Source organism: Alosa alosa, chromosome 22, assembly GCF_017589495.1.
Source record: "Alosa alosa isolate M-15738 ecotype Scorff River chromosome 22, AALO_Geno_1.1, whole genome shotgun sequence".
NCBI classification, from domain to species: domain Eukaryota; kingdom Metazoa; phylum Chordata; class Actinopteri; order Clupeiformes; family Clupeidae; genus Alosa; species Alosa alosa.
Genome location: NC_063210.1, coordinates 9,636,904 through 9,655,835, shown reverse-complemented (window position 1 = coordinate 9,655,835; position 18,932 = coordinate 9,636,904). Strand labels below are relative to the sequence as shown.

Here is an 18,932-nt window from a genome sequence, read left to right as displayed (position 1 = left end):
TTTTAATCGGCCCTGTCTCTTTAAAGTGTAGGAGCCCTTAGTGCGCCTGCGCGCTCTCCTCTGTGTTGAGTTTTCTCCAACCTGAGGAGCAGGCAGCTAGCGACCCTCCACTGGCGTTGGCTAATTCAGCTTAGTATTGAGGGTGGTCGTGGGACCAAAACCGCGACGAGCTGTGCGTATTTTCCTCACAGACGAGAAGGAACGGTTACTACAAGAAAGGCCGAGACGTCAGCCTCGTCACGCTTGGGCAAGTCCAATGCAGAAAATATGAGTAAACGGGATAATTATCTTGCCTGGCCAAATCCCTTAACGCCACAGACAACACCAGCAACAACATCCATGTTACTGGCTCCTGCTGCAATCCTGCTTTGGTTCCGGAGCAACAATTAAAAGGGACCAGCTTGTCTCCTATTGTTCTATTTTATTTCGGGAAAAGACGCGGTTTTGTCTCTAGACGCTCGTATAGCCTACGCGAATAACAGTCTCACAGCCTTATGTTGTAAACGCATATAATCCACCAGTCTGTTAGTTGGATGTTTACGCTTTAAAATGGCTGCTGAACTGGGTATTTTGAATCAGAATGAAGATCTAGAATAAGATGCCGTGAATGTTTTAATATCTTGTCCCTAAGACTTTTACAGGGGACAATGCGCCGCTTCCAACATTTTTGCAGTATTGTGCGCTTTGGATAATTTTCCACCCGTCACTGCAGGAGGTAACGTAGGAAATTCCTTCTGTTCGAAACACAATGAGGCGAGCCATCATTTATACCTGTAGTCACATTTGAATATACATATTCATCGGAAATACACGGACATTTCTCTAGTATGTGTTCATCGTTGGAATCTTATAGCGTTCGCTGCGTCCTGTAACGGTAGCCTATTGATTCTGCCTGACAGAATTTTCCTGATCAGTTTCTGAATGGATCCCCCAGCTAATTGAAACAGTCTGGGTACCACGAAAGCAGAGACTCGGCTTCGCCTCTACTCATCGGAAGGCCTTGCTCGCTGCCTCCACACAGCAGGAAAATGGATGGTGGGAAAATGCTAAGAACTGAGGTGCTTTTTCTCAGACAGAGGACATACACGAGCTCTGGACTGCAAGACGTCAACAGATATCTATTGTTGTGCGTTATGTTCTACCTGGTGCTCATCACGCACGCTTCTCCCTCGAAAACCTGTGACAAAAACTGTCTTTCTGGGAAATGCATCAATGGGACATGCGTCTGTGACCGAGGATGGGTAGGAGACCAGTGTCAACACTGTCAGGGCCGATTCAAGTAAGTACGCTTGCGAACTACGAACTGAAATGTCACACGACCCCTTTTCATATACAATGTGAAGAACGTTCACACACAACTGAATGTGCCCCCCCCCCCTACACCAGTCTGGGTGTCACTATCATCTGGCATCTGCAACATAGTAGCACCATCCTTTGACAAAATCAGTTGTGACATATTGTAGCAAGCGGTATCTCTCCTTATTAGCATTAATTGATTGAGGGAGAGCATCAGGGCACCTCTCTCAACATTTTCAAATGTGTGCCCTGCCCTCAGCCAATTACAACATCTGTGAAAGATAACACTGGGCTATCTTTGACTTTGACGCCATTTGGACTAAATTTCAACCTACGAAAATACAATACCTACGATTTCTAGGCCTCTTGATTCTCTCAGGGACCCACTGGTGATGGACTAAAAAAAAGCAATACCAAGCTTATGAATGCGATTAAAAAGGTCTTCAGTCAACTCTAGTAGTATTTTATTACTAGTATGAAAAATAGCTTGTTTGGACACATTACACCCCCTTCTTATATTCACCCTAGATAGTAGTGGAGGAGTATTGTGGCCAATTAAAAGCCCGTCCTCCAAGTCAGGCTATGATGAATGGATTCCATCCATGTGGCTGTATGCCGGTGCCAGACTGTTAACCTCGGATGTTACGAGATTTTCCACATGTTGTGGGCCGCTGTGAGTTCAGCCTTTACTGTAGGGCCAAGTTGCCGTTCCTGTGTTTATAAACAGACGGACATTAATTTAGACTAAAGGGAATTTTGTTTTGAGCCTGTGTTTGGGGCGAGAAAATGGGATATGTTGGGGTTAAGTTAAGATCAAGTGTGTTATAAGTATATGGGATTCAATTTGTGGGCCTAAATTAATGCATCACTATTCACTATTGATTGGGACGATGAGCCTCATCTTCAAGCAGCCCACAATGTGCCTCTGGACTCAGTGGTTATGTTAGTGTCTAGGATAAGAGGAGCGCTTTTCTTTCTATTTTCTTCTTTTAAGTGGCATAACTGATAAGGAAAAAAACATTTAGTGTGAGATGTAGGAATGCTTTCTGGGAGGAAAAAGAGATATAAATACGAGCTCATTTGACAGTTGCGTGATTAACGCAAGACATGGAGACTGCTCCTGTTCAAGCGTCTAAAAATAGCTGAGAGCAGCCTTCTCCTCAGGTGGAAGGGCCGATTTTCTTTTGTCTCACCCATCTAGAGGGAGGGGAGACAGAGGGGGAAAAAAAGAATCAGTTCATCGCCTGATTGCTTTGTCTTTCCTTTCTCCAAAAGCATGTTTTTTTTTTTTAAGAGACTGGTCCTGCTATAGTCAAAACCTCTAGATGTCAGACTGTAGGCAGCTCTTAAAGGTGCTGTGCTTTAACACCGTCCTCTATCCATGGACATGAAGTGATTGGCGCTACTGGGAGAGCGGACAGCCCAGATAGAGAGGGAGAGGGAGAGGGAGAGGAGAGGATAGAGAGCGGGGCGGGAGCGGGCTGGGTTCGGGCCACACACACTGGGCATCCATCCCCTCGGTGGCATGGTCACTGCTCCCATGTCTGACCAGGTGGGAGCCCCGCTGCTGGCAGGCTGTCATCCTGCTGCGCCAGCCTTGCCCTCTCTGACAGCGCCGCGCGTGACACGGCTGACCTTTCAGCTGCGCTGTGTCACATGGATTGACGTTTCTGAGACCAGTGGCCCTCAGTGACAGAGAGAATGTTGCATCACTGGTAGGAGAGGGTGCTATATAATCATCAGCTTCCTATGTTTACTTCCCAAGTAACATACATAATCCTACTGACAACCTATTGACTGAGCCACAAACAAGAAGTACCTGGACTTTATGGAGCTTTGTAAAAAGGCTACATATACACAAAAGCATAGATGACTGTTAGTTTGAACGCGCTTCAGTGTGATTTGCCTTTTCATGTTTGCTTTTCAGTTCGGCAGTACAGTGGGTAGTGAGGATGTTACAGCGGCAAGGACGTCCTCTTATCAGATGGGAAACAGTTTGTTCTCTTAGTACGCGCATGTAGTGATAGGGATGCTACTGATTCTAAAGATAAGCTCTGGCCTAATTGTTTCATCATCAAGTCAGCTCTTCCAAAACCTGAACATTCTAGGCTCTCTAGCACCTGGTGAGATGTTCTTTTGTCTTAAGGAGCAGGTAACAAGCCTCTGTTTTTCCCAGTGACTAACATGTTTACAGCGACTTCTCAGAGAATGAGGATGAGCCATCTTGTCCTACCCTGCGTCTTGACAAAAAAAAAAAAAAAGGTAACTGAAAAATCATGAGCCACCTTTCTTCCTGTCAACTTCAAGCTTTATAGAGTGGAAGGCGTTGAGATTCTCAGTATGGCAGTTGTTGTCGAGAACATATTTTATTGCTGAGGCATATTGCATGTGGCAAACCGCAGCCGGCTTTGCATTGTCAAGCTGTTTTTCGTGTTGTCTGTTGTTTGATAATGTGGGGAAATTGTTGATGGTCTTGGTCCCAGAATGGTCCCGATCCATCTGTGAATGAACTTTAGAAATACAATGGCGTAAGCTAATATAAATTGATGTTGTTCACTTTAAGAAACCTCTGGAAGAATTTTGTTTTAGCAGTTATAGACAGGCATGTAAACCCCAGTAAATCTAAACATGGAAAAGTCTGCGTAAGAGGACAAACAAAAAACCAAGCAGCCACAAATAACGCCAGGCCTAGCCTAGCCAAAAACTACCTGTATTCTCTCAAACACACTAACTGTTAGGCCAGCTCTGTCTTCCACTGAGTGGCCTTCTATTACTGATTTTGGCTTAAATATCAAATTCCTTGCGTGTGCTAACTCACTTGGCCTAATGATTCTGATTCTGATATGCACATGATCAGATGTAAGAACTGGCACTGGCTAGAGGTATCTCCCTCTCCGTGTCTGCCCCAGCATGTGCTTGTTTTGTGCCCAGGCCAGAGCAGTATGCCTGGGCAGAGAATGTAGTGGATGGGAGCTGGTAGTGTGCTTGGGCGAAGTAGGCCTAGATCGTCACTGGATGAAAAACACTGACTCACATTCATGGTCAGCATCTTGAGCAACAGGCTAATCTCACAAAAAAAGTTGTAAGATCCAAGCTAGTCTTGTGAAACTGATGATATGGAGCCGCTCTGGCCAATTCTTAAATCTCAGCTCATAAAATTGTCAACACGAAAGAAAACAGATTTTGATACTGTGCTTCTTCTTTGAAGGCCTCCATTTTCTGTTATGTCTGCTTTGATGTTTGAATAATACTACACCAGACTGTTGACTCGCAATTGAGGTGAACTTGTCTGGTATTTGGGTTAAGCCAGTTCTGTTTACGCCATCTCTATGCTATTTTTAGACCGATCTTTACCAATGGCGATGCACAGTGTGCCAAGTTAGACCCCGGTTACCACTTAACAGTTTAGAGTGTGGGCATGCTGACTTTAAAAGGTATACAAGTGGGCCATCTTTTTGATGCTGAAATGCAGGGATTCTTCAGTAGACTGACACACACACACACACACACACACACACACACACGCATGTGTGTGTGCAGGAGCGTGTGTGTGTGTGTGAGAGAGAGTGAGTGAGTGAGTGAATGTGTGGAGAATGTCTGTAGATATACAGATGTGTCAGAGGGAGTGTCTTAGTTGTAAATTAGTTTTTTTTTATACAGAACTCTGTGTCCTTTTGCATGTGTTGAACAACTGGCTTCAGCAGGTTTTCTACAAAGTTCAGTAGGCAGTCCAAAGTGAGTTAGCGGCTAACCAGGGATGTCAATTTGGAAGTCACAATAAGGTGACAGCCAGGTCACACCAAAGCCAGCCATGCTTGGAGAAAGAGGGAGAGAGAGGAAGAAAGGCAAGAGAAAAATAAGCATCAGCAAAAACGCTAACCCCAACGTCTGGAGTCTGCATGAGGCTCGCCATTTGGAATGCCTGTCATGATTAACTGACGCGTCCTGGATACGGCGTGATATCACAGGCGCACTGACAGTTGTTGCACAGCATTGAGGCAAGTGTCCAGGATGCGCCCCTCATGTTGAGTCACTGCACACGTGACCTGGAGATTAAGAGATTGCATGAATCCTTTTGAAAATGGGGCGTTTTGACGATCATATATTCATTTGGTCCTGGCAGGTGTAATCTCTCTCTCTCTCTCTCTCTCTCTCTCTCTCTCTCTCTCTCTCTCTCTCATACAAATCGCTGTGGATCTGTGCGGAGGAGGGCGAGGAGGACTCTGGGATGGGGTTTTGTCGAGGTTAGCAGTAGTCATGAATTTCTGGAGGCAGCTTTTGCTTTGAAGCATAACAGGAACATAAAAACTTAAACAGATATTATAGACACATTGTAGACTTAATGTTGCACTACATATTTCCCCAAAGCTCCCCTGATAGATGTCTATATATAGGCAACAAAGATGCTGGCCGCAGTGGTCAGTTGCGATCATAGTGAAAATATTTTGCGTCACTTTAATCCAGTTAGCTATTAATAGTTTTATATAAGCATGACATTCCGAAACACAATTTATTTTGAAACTGTGTTAATGATTGAATGCACAATGTGGTTGAGTCAGTAGGATTATGTTGTTTTTGGTCATTCTTTAACAGATGCCATGCCAACCAGGATCGGAAAACAACGTTTTCTGTCCAAATATTTCAGTGTTGTTCTTGTTGTTTTGAAGGAAAAGGCAAGCACAGTGTGCCTGAACACGTCCAGCAATATTTGAAGTGCGGTTGACTCATGCATTTTCAGTTTGTATTGCTGCGTGCGGCAGTCATGCTGTATTGAAACAACCTTGTCCATTATTGAAACATCATCCTGAATTGAAACAACCTGTGTGTGTTGTCTGTTGTGTGCTTCCTGGAATACACTCATGAATGGTCAGTGAGAAGCAATGCAAACTACAGTTCTTGGAACTGGGCCGGTCAAACCTGGCAACACTGAGGTCAGAGGTTCTCCCTCTGCTTAGAGCGCTCTTAAAGTGTGTGTTTTTTTCCTCAAACAATGTATTCATTCACTCTGTACAGTAAGTCTCTCTGGACAAAACTCTTTCCAAACGAGTAAATTATGTAAATGTTGCTAACTGCAGGTAGTAGGAGTCTCTCCAAAATGCCTTGGCTTCCCATTCACTTGAAGTGGTGGAGCTGAAAGGATATTGGCAGTGCCTTTGGCCCAGCTGGAATGAGTGTCGCCCGAGGAACTCGGTGGCTGAGTTTTATTCAGTGGGTTTGTGTGTGTGTGTCTGCGGGGGGGGATCCGTGGGAATTGCTCTCCTCCTTGAAGATGGCTTTGAAGTGCCTGACGTTATTTTGTAAAGTGATGTCAATAGAGCTATTGGACAATAGCAAAGTGTCAGCATAGTCAGCAGCATCATATTTCTGCAATAGTCGCAATGTTGCAATATCCTCAAATGTTTCTGACCATAACGACTTGTAACCAATTCCTTAAGGGTGAGTGAGTTGCAAGGGCAAATGTGAATACAATGTGAATGCATTATGTTTCAACCTTAAAAATGCAAAACATTCACTGCAAATAACCAAATTTGTTTGCATGCTTCATTGGACCTTACTTATTCATTTGGCTATTGGCTTATCTCCCCCAACCCATTTCCTGATGGGAGACTTCAGCACGAAATGTAAAACAAAAATAGCAAATGAGAATGGGGATGCAGAATCTTCCGTCTTCCGAATGTAGGCCTATGTAATAAACTAAAGCCTTGCTTGAAAAGGACAGTGTGCTGAGCACTAGACTACATTGTGATATTTTTGAAAATATTACCACAGCATTTGTAGAGTGGGAAAATGTACCCTATCTGAATCAATCTTACATATCGCTCAGCTCTAACAGAATGCCTAGGGAAGACCAGATGGCAAGATGCATCATCGGACTCCTCATGTAACACGAACACCTTACCTCCTCATGTCATTTCTCCATACTCTCTAGGCCTTGAACAGCAAACTCAGGCTATGGCCAATCTATGAGCTTCTGTGGTAAACATCACCTACCTCAAACACCTACGTGCCAAACCCAGACACTTCCTGCTGCCCTGTTTCACAAACACTCTGCGGTTTGATTTCTTTTACCACTCCTGTTCAGAGTGAACCTTTAAACTGAATAAAATGGCTGCTTTTTAGGCCCTGGATTCATTTACTACTATGTCTCAATGTCACAATTTTGTGGAATGACATCGGTAGAATGGTGTTAAAACCATTAAGCCCAAGTTGTGTAATGTGCACTAATTTTGTTTTCCCATTGAAAACTTCATCATGGCCATTATCGTTTGTGATGTGCCAAACCTCAGTAGGCCCATTGCGTTTACACAGAAGGTCATTGTTATGGTATTAGGCAGACTTTTCCCTTTTTCTCACAAGTGTGAGTGTCTGTAGCATCACAGTCATTGTGAAGGCGTGTTGTGAAAGAACAGTGTCAGAGAACTTGTGTGTGTGTTATATGTTTCACAAATTAAAATTGAAATAAGTTTTTAGGGCTGTAGAGCATAAGTGTGATTTTAAAAAAGGAAATCCAAAGTCCTGGTGGCTGTTGTTATTTTGTTGTCGCCTTTCAATTTCCATGTCCTCTCGGTGTGGGGGAAAGATGATAAGTAGTGTTTATGCCTTTTCTTTTTTGAACTACAAAAATAATAATTGAGTCCCAGTGATGTTTTCTAAAACAATTTTTTAGTTTTCTATTTTTTTTAATTCTAGCCAGAAGAATAATTCTGTAATTTTCAATTTTTTAATTCTAGCTACAAAGTATGTACTAGTCTTTCTCTGGATAACAACATGGATCAGACCTAACCATTGTGCCCTCATCAGGCCAATCCCCTTTAATAGATAAATTAGGCATCAACCGAACCGTTATGAAATCAGCAAATTTGACACCATTTCATTCCACCTGACGTTCAGCTAATCCTATTAGCACATTTACTGGGTTCGGCGGGTATTGTGGATGTGCTTGCTTTCAGCACAGGATATTCCCTTTTTTAATAATTGACATGAGTGGATTCACTACCATCCATCTTCCCAATCCTCCTACCTGAACCTCTCACCGTATGGTCCAGAACGCTCCGTTGACCATGCAGGGCTGCCTTCTCGTCCATGTTAATTGAGACCTCAGGTACCTCTAGCAGGTCTCCACTGCTTAATTCCCTATTGGGCCCTTATTGAATTGCAAAACAGGAAAGAAATCTGCCTTTTAAATTTCCCGACAATTCACCTGGGCGTAGGCCTTTCACACAGTAGCCTATAGTATAGGCCGTGCATGATTGGAAGGTTGTCATAGCGAGTTTTAGATTTGCAGAGATATTCACTGTTTTTGTAGGGCATGGTGCTTGTGGTCTAAACTGTGCCTTCATCTAGTGACATGTGGGCTGTGATGCTGGTGAAAGGTTCTTGTTATTAAGCAGCTGGTTTATTTGACGCTCCTCCCTTCCATGCCCCTGAGGCAATGTTTGTGTACATCTCAGTCTCTGTTTCATCCACCAGGACTGTGAAAGTCACCAGTTTATATATAAACTGGTGACTTCCACAGTAACACAGCAAAAAAAGTAAAAACACTGTAACACAGTAAAAAAAAATATATAAATAATAATAATTATATATATATATATATATACACAGAAAATGGACAGCAAGAGGAGCATAAGGAGCAATTTGCTAAAACGGCTGAAATGTTGGACTGCTTCCTGATATTGTTTCCTTCTTGTATTGTTAGCAGCACTCTGAGCAGCATCTTCCTGTTGTGACCTTCTTCCCAGATGGATTCTGTCATTCTTGTGTGGAGCTGGCAGTCCACCTTGAATTCAAGAGAAGTTTCCTTAAACAGAATGCTCACACCCCTGCATCTAAGTATTTACTTTTCTAATCATGTTAGTGCTGTTTGGAACAGAATCTTCCCGTATTTTTTTGTGTTTACTGACCTCATTACCAGTGAGAACTTTCCACTCATTCTGTCAGTGGCAGAGTGTTTTTCACCAGAACCAGACTGTCAAATACTTGTGTGGATGCTGACTTAAGTGTGCGACTGCTTGCTGAGATATAGAGGAATACTATCAATATTCTATATAGAGGAATACTATCAATATTCTATACAGAGGAATACTATCAATATACTATATAGAGGAATACTATCAATATACTATATAGAGGAATACTATAAATATGCTATATATAGGAATACTAGTAATGTACTATATAGTGGAATCAGAATGGGTTTTGTGATTGCAAGCCTGGCTATAGGGGAATCTCATTCACACAGCTAGGCCTTTGGATCCTATTTCAGTTCAAGGTCTGGTGTGTGTGTGTTTGTATGTTTAAGAAGGGGAATGGAGGGTGGTGGTGGTGGTTGTCATGGAGCTCTACAGGAAGTGAGGGAGCTGAAAGGAGAGTGGCAGACAGGAAGTCATTGGCGGAAATCAATGGCGTTGGTTGTGCGCGTGGCAGGAAGAGTGGATTAGGCACACAGTGGAAGAGGGCCCCCCTTTTCCTGATCAACACCGCCCTAACTGTCAGCATTTATTCAGTCCCTCCCCACCCCACACACACACACACACACACACACACACACACACCCCTTCTTCCTCCACCCTGCCGCTATACTGTCCAGCGGGCCTCCTGTGGTACCAATGCCTCAGCAGCAGCAGTGCCATTCCTCTGCCAGCGTAATGCGCTCCGTTATGCTAACCCACATTCTGTTGTGTGGCTGCATTAAGTGTCTAGGGAGAAGGCCACCGATTTGCCATTCGTTAGAGCTAGCAGAAGAATGGTTAGCTCTGTGTTGGGGGCGCCTGGTTACCAAGCGCCTTCCCAAACTGCCTGTCAAGCAGTAGCTGACAGACTGAATGAGTGAGTGAAAGAGAGCATATTTGTGTGTGTGTGTGTGTGTGTGTGTGTGTGTGACCGCACTGACAGCACCTTTGGGACACTGTGGGGTCTAACTTCAGTGGAGCGAGGCCCATAAAACATTCATGGAGTCGCGGTGAATAATTGAATCATTGACTCTCTTGCGTCTCCTTCTCACACTTGCGTTATGAATGGTGTGTGCGCATATCAGGTTGTGTGCATTGTAAGAAAAGGCCATAGGGTTTCTCCACAGGGTTGCTGTGGAGTGCTTTATGTTTGATTGTGTGTGTCAGCCTATAGTTTGGTGTTCTACAGTACTATAATGCCCCCTGGATTCTTCACCTATATATTTCTCACATACAATATGCAATAGCATTCTCAAATATATTTCACAGTCTGAAATAATGTGTTTGCTTTTTAGTCATCTCTGATCCAATTTCTGATCCTCAACAACAGTGCAAGTTTATTCAACAGGAAGTTTTGTTTAAAAAGTTTGTGTGTGTTTGTCCGTCGGTATGAGAGCCTAGGCTGTACGTGCTCATTCCCAGAAAGCAGCACCCCATGATGGGCATCTAGACAAGGACAGAAGGATGGATCCTCTCTCCCACTCTCTCTCTCTCTCTCTCTCTCTCTCCCTCTCTCTCCCTCTCTCTCTTTCCCTCCTCCCTCTCCCTTGCCTGGCAGTTGAGCTGACGAAAGCAGCAGGCAGTTGATTATGTCCCTTTTCTATTTTGCCGCTCTTAAAATCTCCCCGCGCCTCCCGATTATATAGCATCCCTTGGATAGAGGCACAGAGCACTCGGTGCTCAGATAGGGAGCTCAGCACGGTAATTGGCTGCAGATTTCACGAGGGGACCCAGGACCTGCTCTGACTGTCGAGCGCTGTCTAATATATTGCCACCACCAGCAGCAGGCATCTCTGATGCAGCTTTCTGTCCACTATGTCCACTCCCCTCCCCCTCCCCCCACTCTTCTGTGTGTGTGTGTTCTGTGTGTGTGTGTGTTGTGTGTGTGTATTGTGTGTGTGTGTGTGTGTGTGTGTGTGTGTGTGTGTGTGTGTGTGTTGTGTGTGTGTGTGTGTTGTGTGTGTGTGTGTGTGTGTGTGTGTGTTGTGTGTGTGTGTGTTGTGTGTGTGTTGTGTGTGTGTTCTGTGTGTGTTCTGTGTGTGTTGTGTGTGTGTGTTGTGTGTGTGGGGGGTCAAAGTGAGTGGAATTTAATGGAGAGCGAGTGAAAAATGTGTGAGCGATAAGAGAGAGCAAGAAGGACAGAGGAAATGACATCAGATAAAGAGTGGAATCCGTGTGGAAGCACGGCGACTGCTTGTTCCAGCGTCGGTGCTTTTCGCCGGCCTGACAGCTCTCCCGCTGTGATGCACGCAGACGTACAGTGGGCGACATAATCGCTCCGTGTCCTCTCTCCTCTCCTCTCGTCTCGTCTTGTCTCGTCTCGTCTCAGCAGGGCAGTCGATCTGTGATTCTTCTCTCCTCTCCCCTTCACCACCCCTAACCCCCACCCCCACCCACCCCCGGGCGCTTACTGTGCCTATTGTTCCACGGGCACAATGCACCTGCTGCCACGTACATGCACAGCCCAGCTGCTACACCTGTTGACCTGTCAGCACCCATCTGCCAGTCAACATCCAGCCTCCCCAAACCCACCCCTCCCCCCCCCCCCGCCTCCACCTCCATCCCCTCAAGCACATCTGTGTGCTGAGGGCGGATGAGAAAAGAGTCTGTCACTTCACCTAAGCCATTCAAGGTGCCCTTACGTTCAGACACAGCTTAGACGAACACACACACACACACAAAAGAAGTTGTGAAGGTCCCCTCGCTGTCGCAGCAGCAATCGATCCTCCCCATTCCTTCACAGCAGAGCCAAAAGGGGAGCGTGTGTGTGTGTGTGTGTGTGTGTGTGTGTGTGTGTCCCGTGTTTGTGTGCTTATCAGGCTCAGCATTAATTTGTTCAATTAAAGAGTGTGTCTTGGGGAATATTGAGGTCATTGTTTGTGGCGCTCCGCTCCTCCTCGGTACTGACACCCACAAACAAAAGGGGCTGTCTGTGCAAACAATGGCCGTCTGCTCCTCACCCCTGCCAGGGGAATGCTCAAGGCCACGACAGAGGCAGTGCTGGGTGAAGACTGTCTCGCTCTCTCTCCCTCTCTCTCCCTTTCTCTCTCTCTCTCTTTCTCTTTCTCTTTCTTTTTGACTCTGTCTTTCTTTCCCTTTCGTTGTTGTCTTTTTGCATTCACTGTCTGCCTCTCTTGCTCACTCTTTCCCCTTTCTCTCTCTCTCTGCCGCTCTCCTGCTCTCTCTCTCTCACACTCTCACTCTTTCCCCCTTTCTCTCTCTTTCTCTCCCTCCTGCTCTCTCGCCCTCTTTTGCGATGATGTAACTAAGGAACTAGAGCCCTCGCTCTGTGGCCTGGGTGTGTCCTTGTTTGGTGCAATGGAGAAAAAGAAAAAACACACACACACACACACACACAGAAACAGGCTGTTCTGGGATGGTTGGACCCTGTCATTAGTAGACGTCTTTGCCAGGGTGAATCACCCTAGTGCTGTCAGCCCACTTGCTGGTGTCCATCTGCTCATGAATAATCACAGAAATAAACTCCTTTCCTCGCTCTCATACCTCTTAAAGCACATCTAGGCTGGGACGTGTCGGGAGATCAAAGCCACACAGGATGCTAGTGGGATGACTATTGTATTTGCTTGCCCCTTTTCTCCCCTTACTGTCAAGGCCAGCAGCCAATAAATGTTGGTAGGAGGCGAAGCCTCAGGGTCTGTTTTGTGTGTGTGTGTGTGTGTGTCTATGTGTGGAGAGAGTAAGGATACAGTATGTCACAAGCATAGCGTGGGTGTGTGTGTGTTTATTTATGGTGGGCTGTTGAGGGGCGAAGTCACATTTTTTTACTTATCTGGAAACCCTAAGCAAAATAGATCATACCATTAACTTGGCTGTTTTCATTAAGATTCATTCTTGGGATTATTTGAATACAGACATTTATTCAGCGGACAAAATCAAGAGCATTTCACAGAGAGCTTAGCTTTGATAGAGACATATTTTCCCCAGAATAACATTTTCACCTCCCTGGCTTCAGTCCCAGTCTTCCATGGTTCTTTTCAGGGCTGTTATCTATTAAATAGCATTGTTGGCACAGCTCTTATATAATTAAGTGTGTATCTTTTGTGCTTTTAGAGAATAAGGCGAGGATATTTACAGCTATGTCTGACCCCTAAGTCAAGATTTCTCACAGAAAAATACTTAATGAATATGGACACATACGTTTCTGTTTAGAGCTACGCCCTTCAGAAGATTACCCTCAATATGGAGAAAAATCCACCCTTAAGTGAAGAACCCTTGAGCTCTCTTGTATAACTCAAGCTGTGGTCTGTGTTAATTCTTAACCCTCTTGTTCTTACTCTTTTCCTCTTTCTTTCTCTCTCTCTCACCCTCTCTCTCTATCTATCTATCTATCTCTCTCTCTCTCTCTCTCGCTGCAGGTTAACGGAACCTTCGGGGTACCTCACTGACGGCCCAATCAATTACAAGTATAAAACCAAATGCACCTGGCTGATCGAGGGATAGTAAGTTCTCCTCTCTTCCTCCTCCTCCTCCTTTCCACATCTGCTTCTCATTGCAACACACACATATACATACACTGCACAGACACACACACACACACACACACACACACACACACACACATACATACACACGTACACTGCACAGACACACCAAAACCCTTGGATTCGGGCCAAGATTAGATCGCACAATTCTGTCGCCAAACACTATCGAGCTCAGATGGAGCTAGGAGGCGAAATTGCAGGATTACATTTTGGGGTTTTGTGAATGATTCCTTCAGGAGCTCACATAAACCCAGTTTGTACTCGCATTCTGGTAGAAGCGCAACTACCCAGAGTTCAAACTGGGTTTACGTGGGCCGGTAGCTTCTGGTGCTTAGCGGTTAGCATCGGATGCCAGAGGGGGTCTGGGCCAGGCCAGCTGTGGCACCGTTCTGTGAGATCCGTAAGAGAATCCTTAACTCTCTGGAGAACTTCAGTTCCCAGGAGGTACTGATGCTGAGATGAAGTATTTGCGCTTTGAGAGAAGTTGCTGGGTGGGTCATCCAGTAATCTCAAATATACAGAACACACCCTCAGCTGTCCTCAGCTGCACACTGAAGACGAGTTAAAGCTGTAAAATAAATAAATTAAAAACTTCAGTAATACCAAATTTCTGACAATTCTGTAAACTTTTAACATTTAGTAGCAACACATTTCAGGACCATTGTCTTTATTACAAAAGTATTAACTGTGAAAAATCTTTGGAGAGAAGAATCAATGTTTTGCTGTTGTTATTGTATGCAACTGTAGTTCTAGCTTCAGCTGTTTCAGATCCCCAAAGATAAAAAATACCTCGCAAATTTCTATTGCTTTCATTGCTTCAGTGACCGTCTCATGTATGTGAGTGGATATCAAAAATAGAATGTAGATAAAATGTTTCTGAAGTATTTTAGCGTGCATTCTTGTTCTGCACATAACTGTGGTCAGGAAACGTAATTTGATTTAATTTCTTGGACACCCTTCGGTAAAATGTATAATCACCCCACCATACCATACTCGCAGTCATTCTCCCAGAAAAGTACAGTGATTTTTCCAAATTCTTCCTCCAGTTGTTGGACTAGCCATCATATCATGGAATGTGTGCTGAAATGACTTTATGCGCATGCTTAGTTCTTTATGTTGTCCTGGAATTTCCACGACTCTCTTCTGTGAACACTTTTCCGTTCTGTTTTTAAAGTGCTAACATCTGAATTATCCTCAAAACAAAGTGTCTCTTTCCCTTTCTCTTTCTTTCTCTCTCTCTCTCTCTCTCTCTCTCTTTCTCTTCAAATTCGAAGGAGCTTTATTAGCATGACTGTTTGGGTACAGTGTCGCCAAACTAGTGTTACAGATAACACAGTAGAATCACAAAAGAAAGAAAATAGAGATAAAGTAATGTGGGTATAAACATGTGAACACAGAATAAACAATAGTAAAAATATTACTAGGAAGACGGTTAGGGGTGAGTAATAGTAAATGTAGGTGATCAATGTATGTGTGTTCTCTCTCTCTCTCTCTCTTTCTTTCTTTCTTTCTTTCTTTCTTTCTTTCTTTCTTTCTTTCTTTCTTTCTCTCTCTCCTCTCCCTCTCTCCGTGTGTCCGTCTCTCAGCCTCCCCTCACAACTTAAATCTAGAAAATATTTTTCATATCATAAATATAAACACTTAAATGTCTTTCTGTAGGATGCATCCTGATTTACTTTAGCATTTAGACCTTCTGGCAAACAACATATACGGCAGAAATATCACCTGAAAGTGTCCCTTGAGTTTGTGTATAAGACCAGGAGGAGCTGACCCAAGTGCCAACCCAAACAAATGAAAAATACGTAGGCCCGACTGAAAAGATCTTAGCAAGACAAAATATTATGTCAGTTTTACCGGAATTCTAAGATGGTCAGTTTAACCTTAAGATGGTCAGTTTAACCACAGTTTACCCTGTGTTTGTAATGTTTGTTTCATAGGCTGTATGAAATGGATTGTTGTATTTACTTCAACTCCCTGTCTCCTCCCCCACCAGGGGCTGTAAGATAGCTACTAATTCCTTTATCTTTAGATTAGCATGATAAATCCAGGTATGCTGCTTAAAACATAGATCATTTATCTTCCCGTCTCACAAAAGTATGAACTTCTGAATGAAAACTTAAGTTACTTTCAGCTAGTCTTAGGTTATTTTATTCATTTTAGATTATACATTTTATATTATAGATTGTGGACTATGTCCATACCTTTCTGCCTTATTTCTCTTTTTTAAAACTTTTGGAATCTCAGTCTATATCTGTTTTCCCTATTTCAACCAGAATTCAATGACGTTTATCTCAATGTTTCAGGTCCTTACCTGTTGCAGTCTTTTTCAATAATCACGTCACCATAGGCCTTAAAAAAAAACTCCTACTGTAACTAACAGGCGACACAGGATGAAAAGTTTTTGCTTTAGTACTGTTTGATACGAGATGCAGCTGCTGCTATCAAGTTCTGAGGGGTTTGACCTTTGACCTTTTAAGTACCTACTGCATCTCCCCATTCTTCATGCTGCATCTACACCATCAGATTTTGTATTGGTTTTATCTGATCGTTTCAATCAAGTACATCCAATAATCAAGGCCCAGATCACTGCACGCTCAAGTCTAGCTTGTACCATGGACAATTTCCATTTAATTTGGATTCATTGATGTTGGTGTCATATGTATAAATGACCATATAGTTCTGGAAAAATCATTTTAAGTTGTGCTGCTAAAATATGCAATTCAGCTCCAGGATTTGGACCATTTAGGATCAGTTTCCTCATGCTGGCATGCGAGTTGCAGTGTCCGTATGTCACTGCCCGCTGTCTCTCAGCTGGGCATTTGTACTGGCTGGCTGGCTGGCTGGCTGGCTGGCTGGCCAACCAACCCCTAACCAGCAGGGACCGTTCACAGTGTGTCGAGCTGGGCATCAATGAGGTGCTTAAGCCCTTATTCACTTACCCCCCCTCCCTTCTCTGTTCTAGCCCAAATGCGGTCCTGAGGTTGCGCTTCAACCACTTTGCCACCGAGTGCAGCTGGGATCACATGTATGTCTACGATGGAGACTCCATCTACGCCCCCCTGGTGGCTGTGTTTAGGTGGGTCTGTTTTCACTGTGCTGCAACCATGCCTGGCTTGTCAGCACAGTGCCCTTTATAATGCACTTTCTAACACTGAAATGTATGATCACTGCTTTAGACAATGATCACAAATATCTTTGAGTATATACAGTGTAAAAGCTGAAGGATGAAATGTTAAATTATGTATTTGTGATAAGCGACTGGGTCCATTAATTCAATATTTAATGAAAACAGTTTTGTAAGTAATCTTCATGGCTCAAGGGGATCTATTACAATAGCTAATTCTTGTAATGAATCCCTATAGGGCCGCTATGACTCCGAACATGCTGGAAGGATCCAAGTCTTCAATTTAACCAAACACTGTCAGTGTTTAGCATTATTTTTTGAGTTGGAAACTCCACACACATACTGTACACACACACAAACCTAATTGAGCTGGTGATGATCTGGACTGGTCAGATCAGTCGGATGAAAGAGTAGTGTAGCGGTTCCCGCTGAGCTGGTGCTCATGACCGACTCATGACACTTGTGTCTTCATAAATGCTCCAGACGTTAGACATATGGGAACATTCAATTAGGCAAATATGGACATTTGATTTGCACTTAAAATGGGGGCTATAACAAATCACACATGAAATGAATGGACTTTGCTAGAAGGCACAACTCAATTGAATTCAAATTGGGGACATCCTAGGGGAGATTTCCTGAGACTGATGTTCCTCTCTCTCTCTCTCCTTCCTCCTCCCTCTTTCCCTACAGTGGTCTAATAGTTCCAGAGGTGCGTGGGAATGAGACGGTTCCAGAGGTTGAGACTACTTCAGGCTACGCACTCCTCCACTTCTTCAGCGATGCTGCCTATAATCTCACTGGCTTTGAGATCTTCTACTCGTGAGTACCTCCACACTTTGTTTTCTCACTTATCCAATATCTCTGTCTGTCTGTCTCTCTCTGTTTCGTACAGTGCTCATTAAAATAGCAATATGTGTTCATGTACAATTATAGTGGAAAAAAAGGAAAAGTGGTAGATCAAAAATTCCACACACTCACACTCAAAAATTCCAAGTCCAGCAGTCCTGTGTTGGCCGCAACTGATATTTACACCTATGCCACCATTCTGATCTCTGGTCTCCTGAGGTTGTAAGCATTTTGGATTGAGTGTGCTACCTCTAGTGGGGTAATGCGGTATAATACCAAAGGTTGTCCAATACAGTTCCAGTCAGGTTACATCATGATGAAGACCCATTTTAATTCCAGTATATCTAAATATCTGTATGTAATTAGAAGCACTTTGTTTAAACAGCAGTGGAATTTCACTGAATTACATTCATAGTCAAAGTCAAAGTCTATTTTATGTGTATAGCACATTATTGTCATTCAATGTTTACACAGACAGGACAAACAAATGGGATGGAAGTCGCCCAGAACATAAACAAGTAAAACAGAAATAGCCCAAATAAAATAATGGAAATTAATAATCTAAACAGATAGATAGATAGATAGATAGATAGATATATATATACTAATCTATATAGATAGATATTGATCTCCAAGGGAAATTCATAGACATATTACTATAAAACAATCCATATGGCCTATTTAAAACAAAATAAAATAAAAGTCAATCAAAGACAGTAGAAAATAGTGCAGTTTTAAGCCTGTTCCTAAGGCTACTGTTGGAGCAGATCTAATCTCCATGAAGAGGAGGTTCCAGTGGGGGGCGGTATAATGGCTGAATGCCATTTCACCTTGCTTTGTTTTGACTCTGGGGACAACTAGCCGAGTCCCAGTAAATCTAAGTTCTCTAGCTCTAGCAGGTGTATATGGCAGAAACATTTCTGCTATGTATTTAGGGCCCAGTCCATTTAGTGTCGTGTATACAATTAACAGGGCTGCCAACTTTTCAAAAAACCTTGGAGTGAGATTTGGTGGGGCCAACCAAAATTTTGCTGCGGAAATTTTTGTTTGGCTCATTCAGCATTATACCGTACAGTAAAAAAAAAACGTACATCAGTGGATCTCAGGTGTAGGGACCAGGCATGGACAGATTATGAACTTTCGGGCCCCTGGGCCCACATGTATTAAGGGCTCCCCACTAATTGTCGCACATGTGGAAGGGGGTTTGGG

The 18,932-nt window shown here is 43.6% G+C and overlaps 1 protein-coding gene across 1 annotated transcript in view; it reads left to right on the top strand.

Moving 5' to 3' along the window:
* Window positions 1–82: 82 nt before the first annotated feature.
* The window catches only part of atrnl1b (attractin-like 1b), a 137,079-nt gene continuing 118,229 nt past the window's right edge, over window positions 83–18,932 (top strand). Inside the window, 4 exon segments of the mRNA XM_048232840.1 lie at window positions 83–1,279; window positions 13,625–13,708; window positions 16,713–16,826; window positions 17,568–17,696. Coding sequence (XP_048088797.1) covers window positions 1,029–1,279; window positions 13,625–13,708; window positions 16,713–16,826; window positions 17,568–17,696 — 578 coding nt within the window. The 5' untranslated portion in view covers window positions 83–1,028.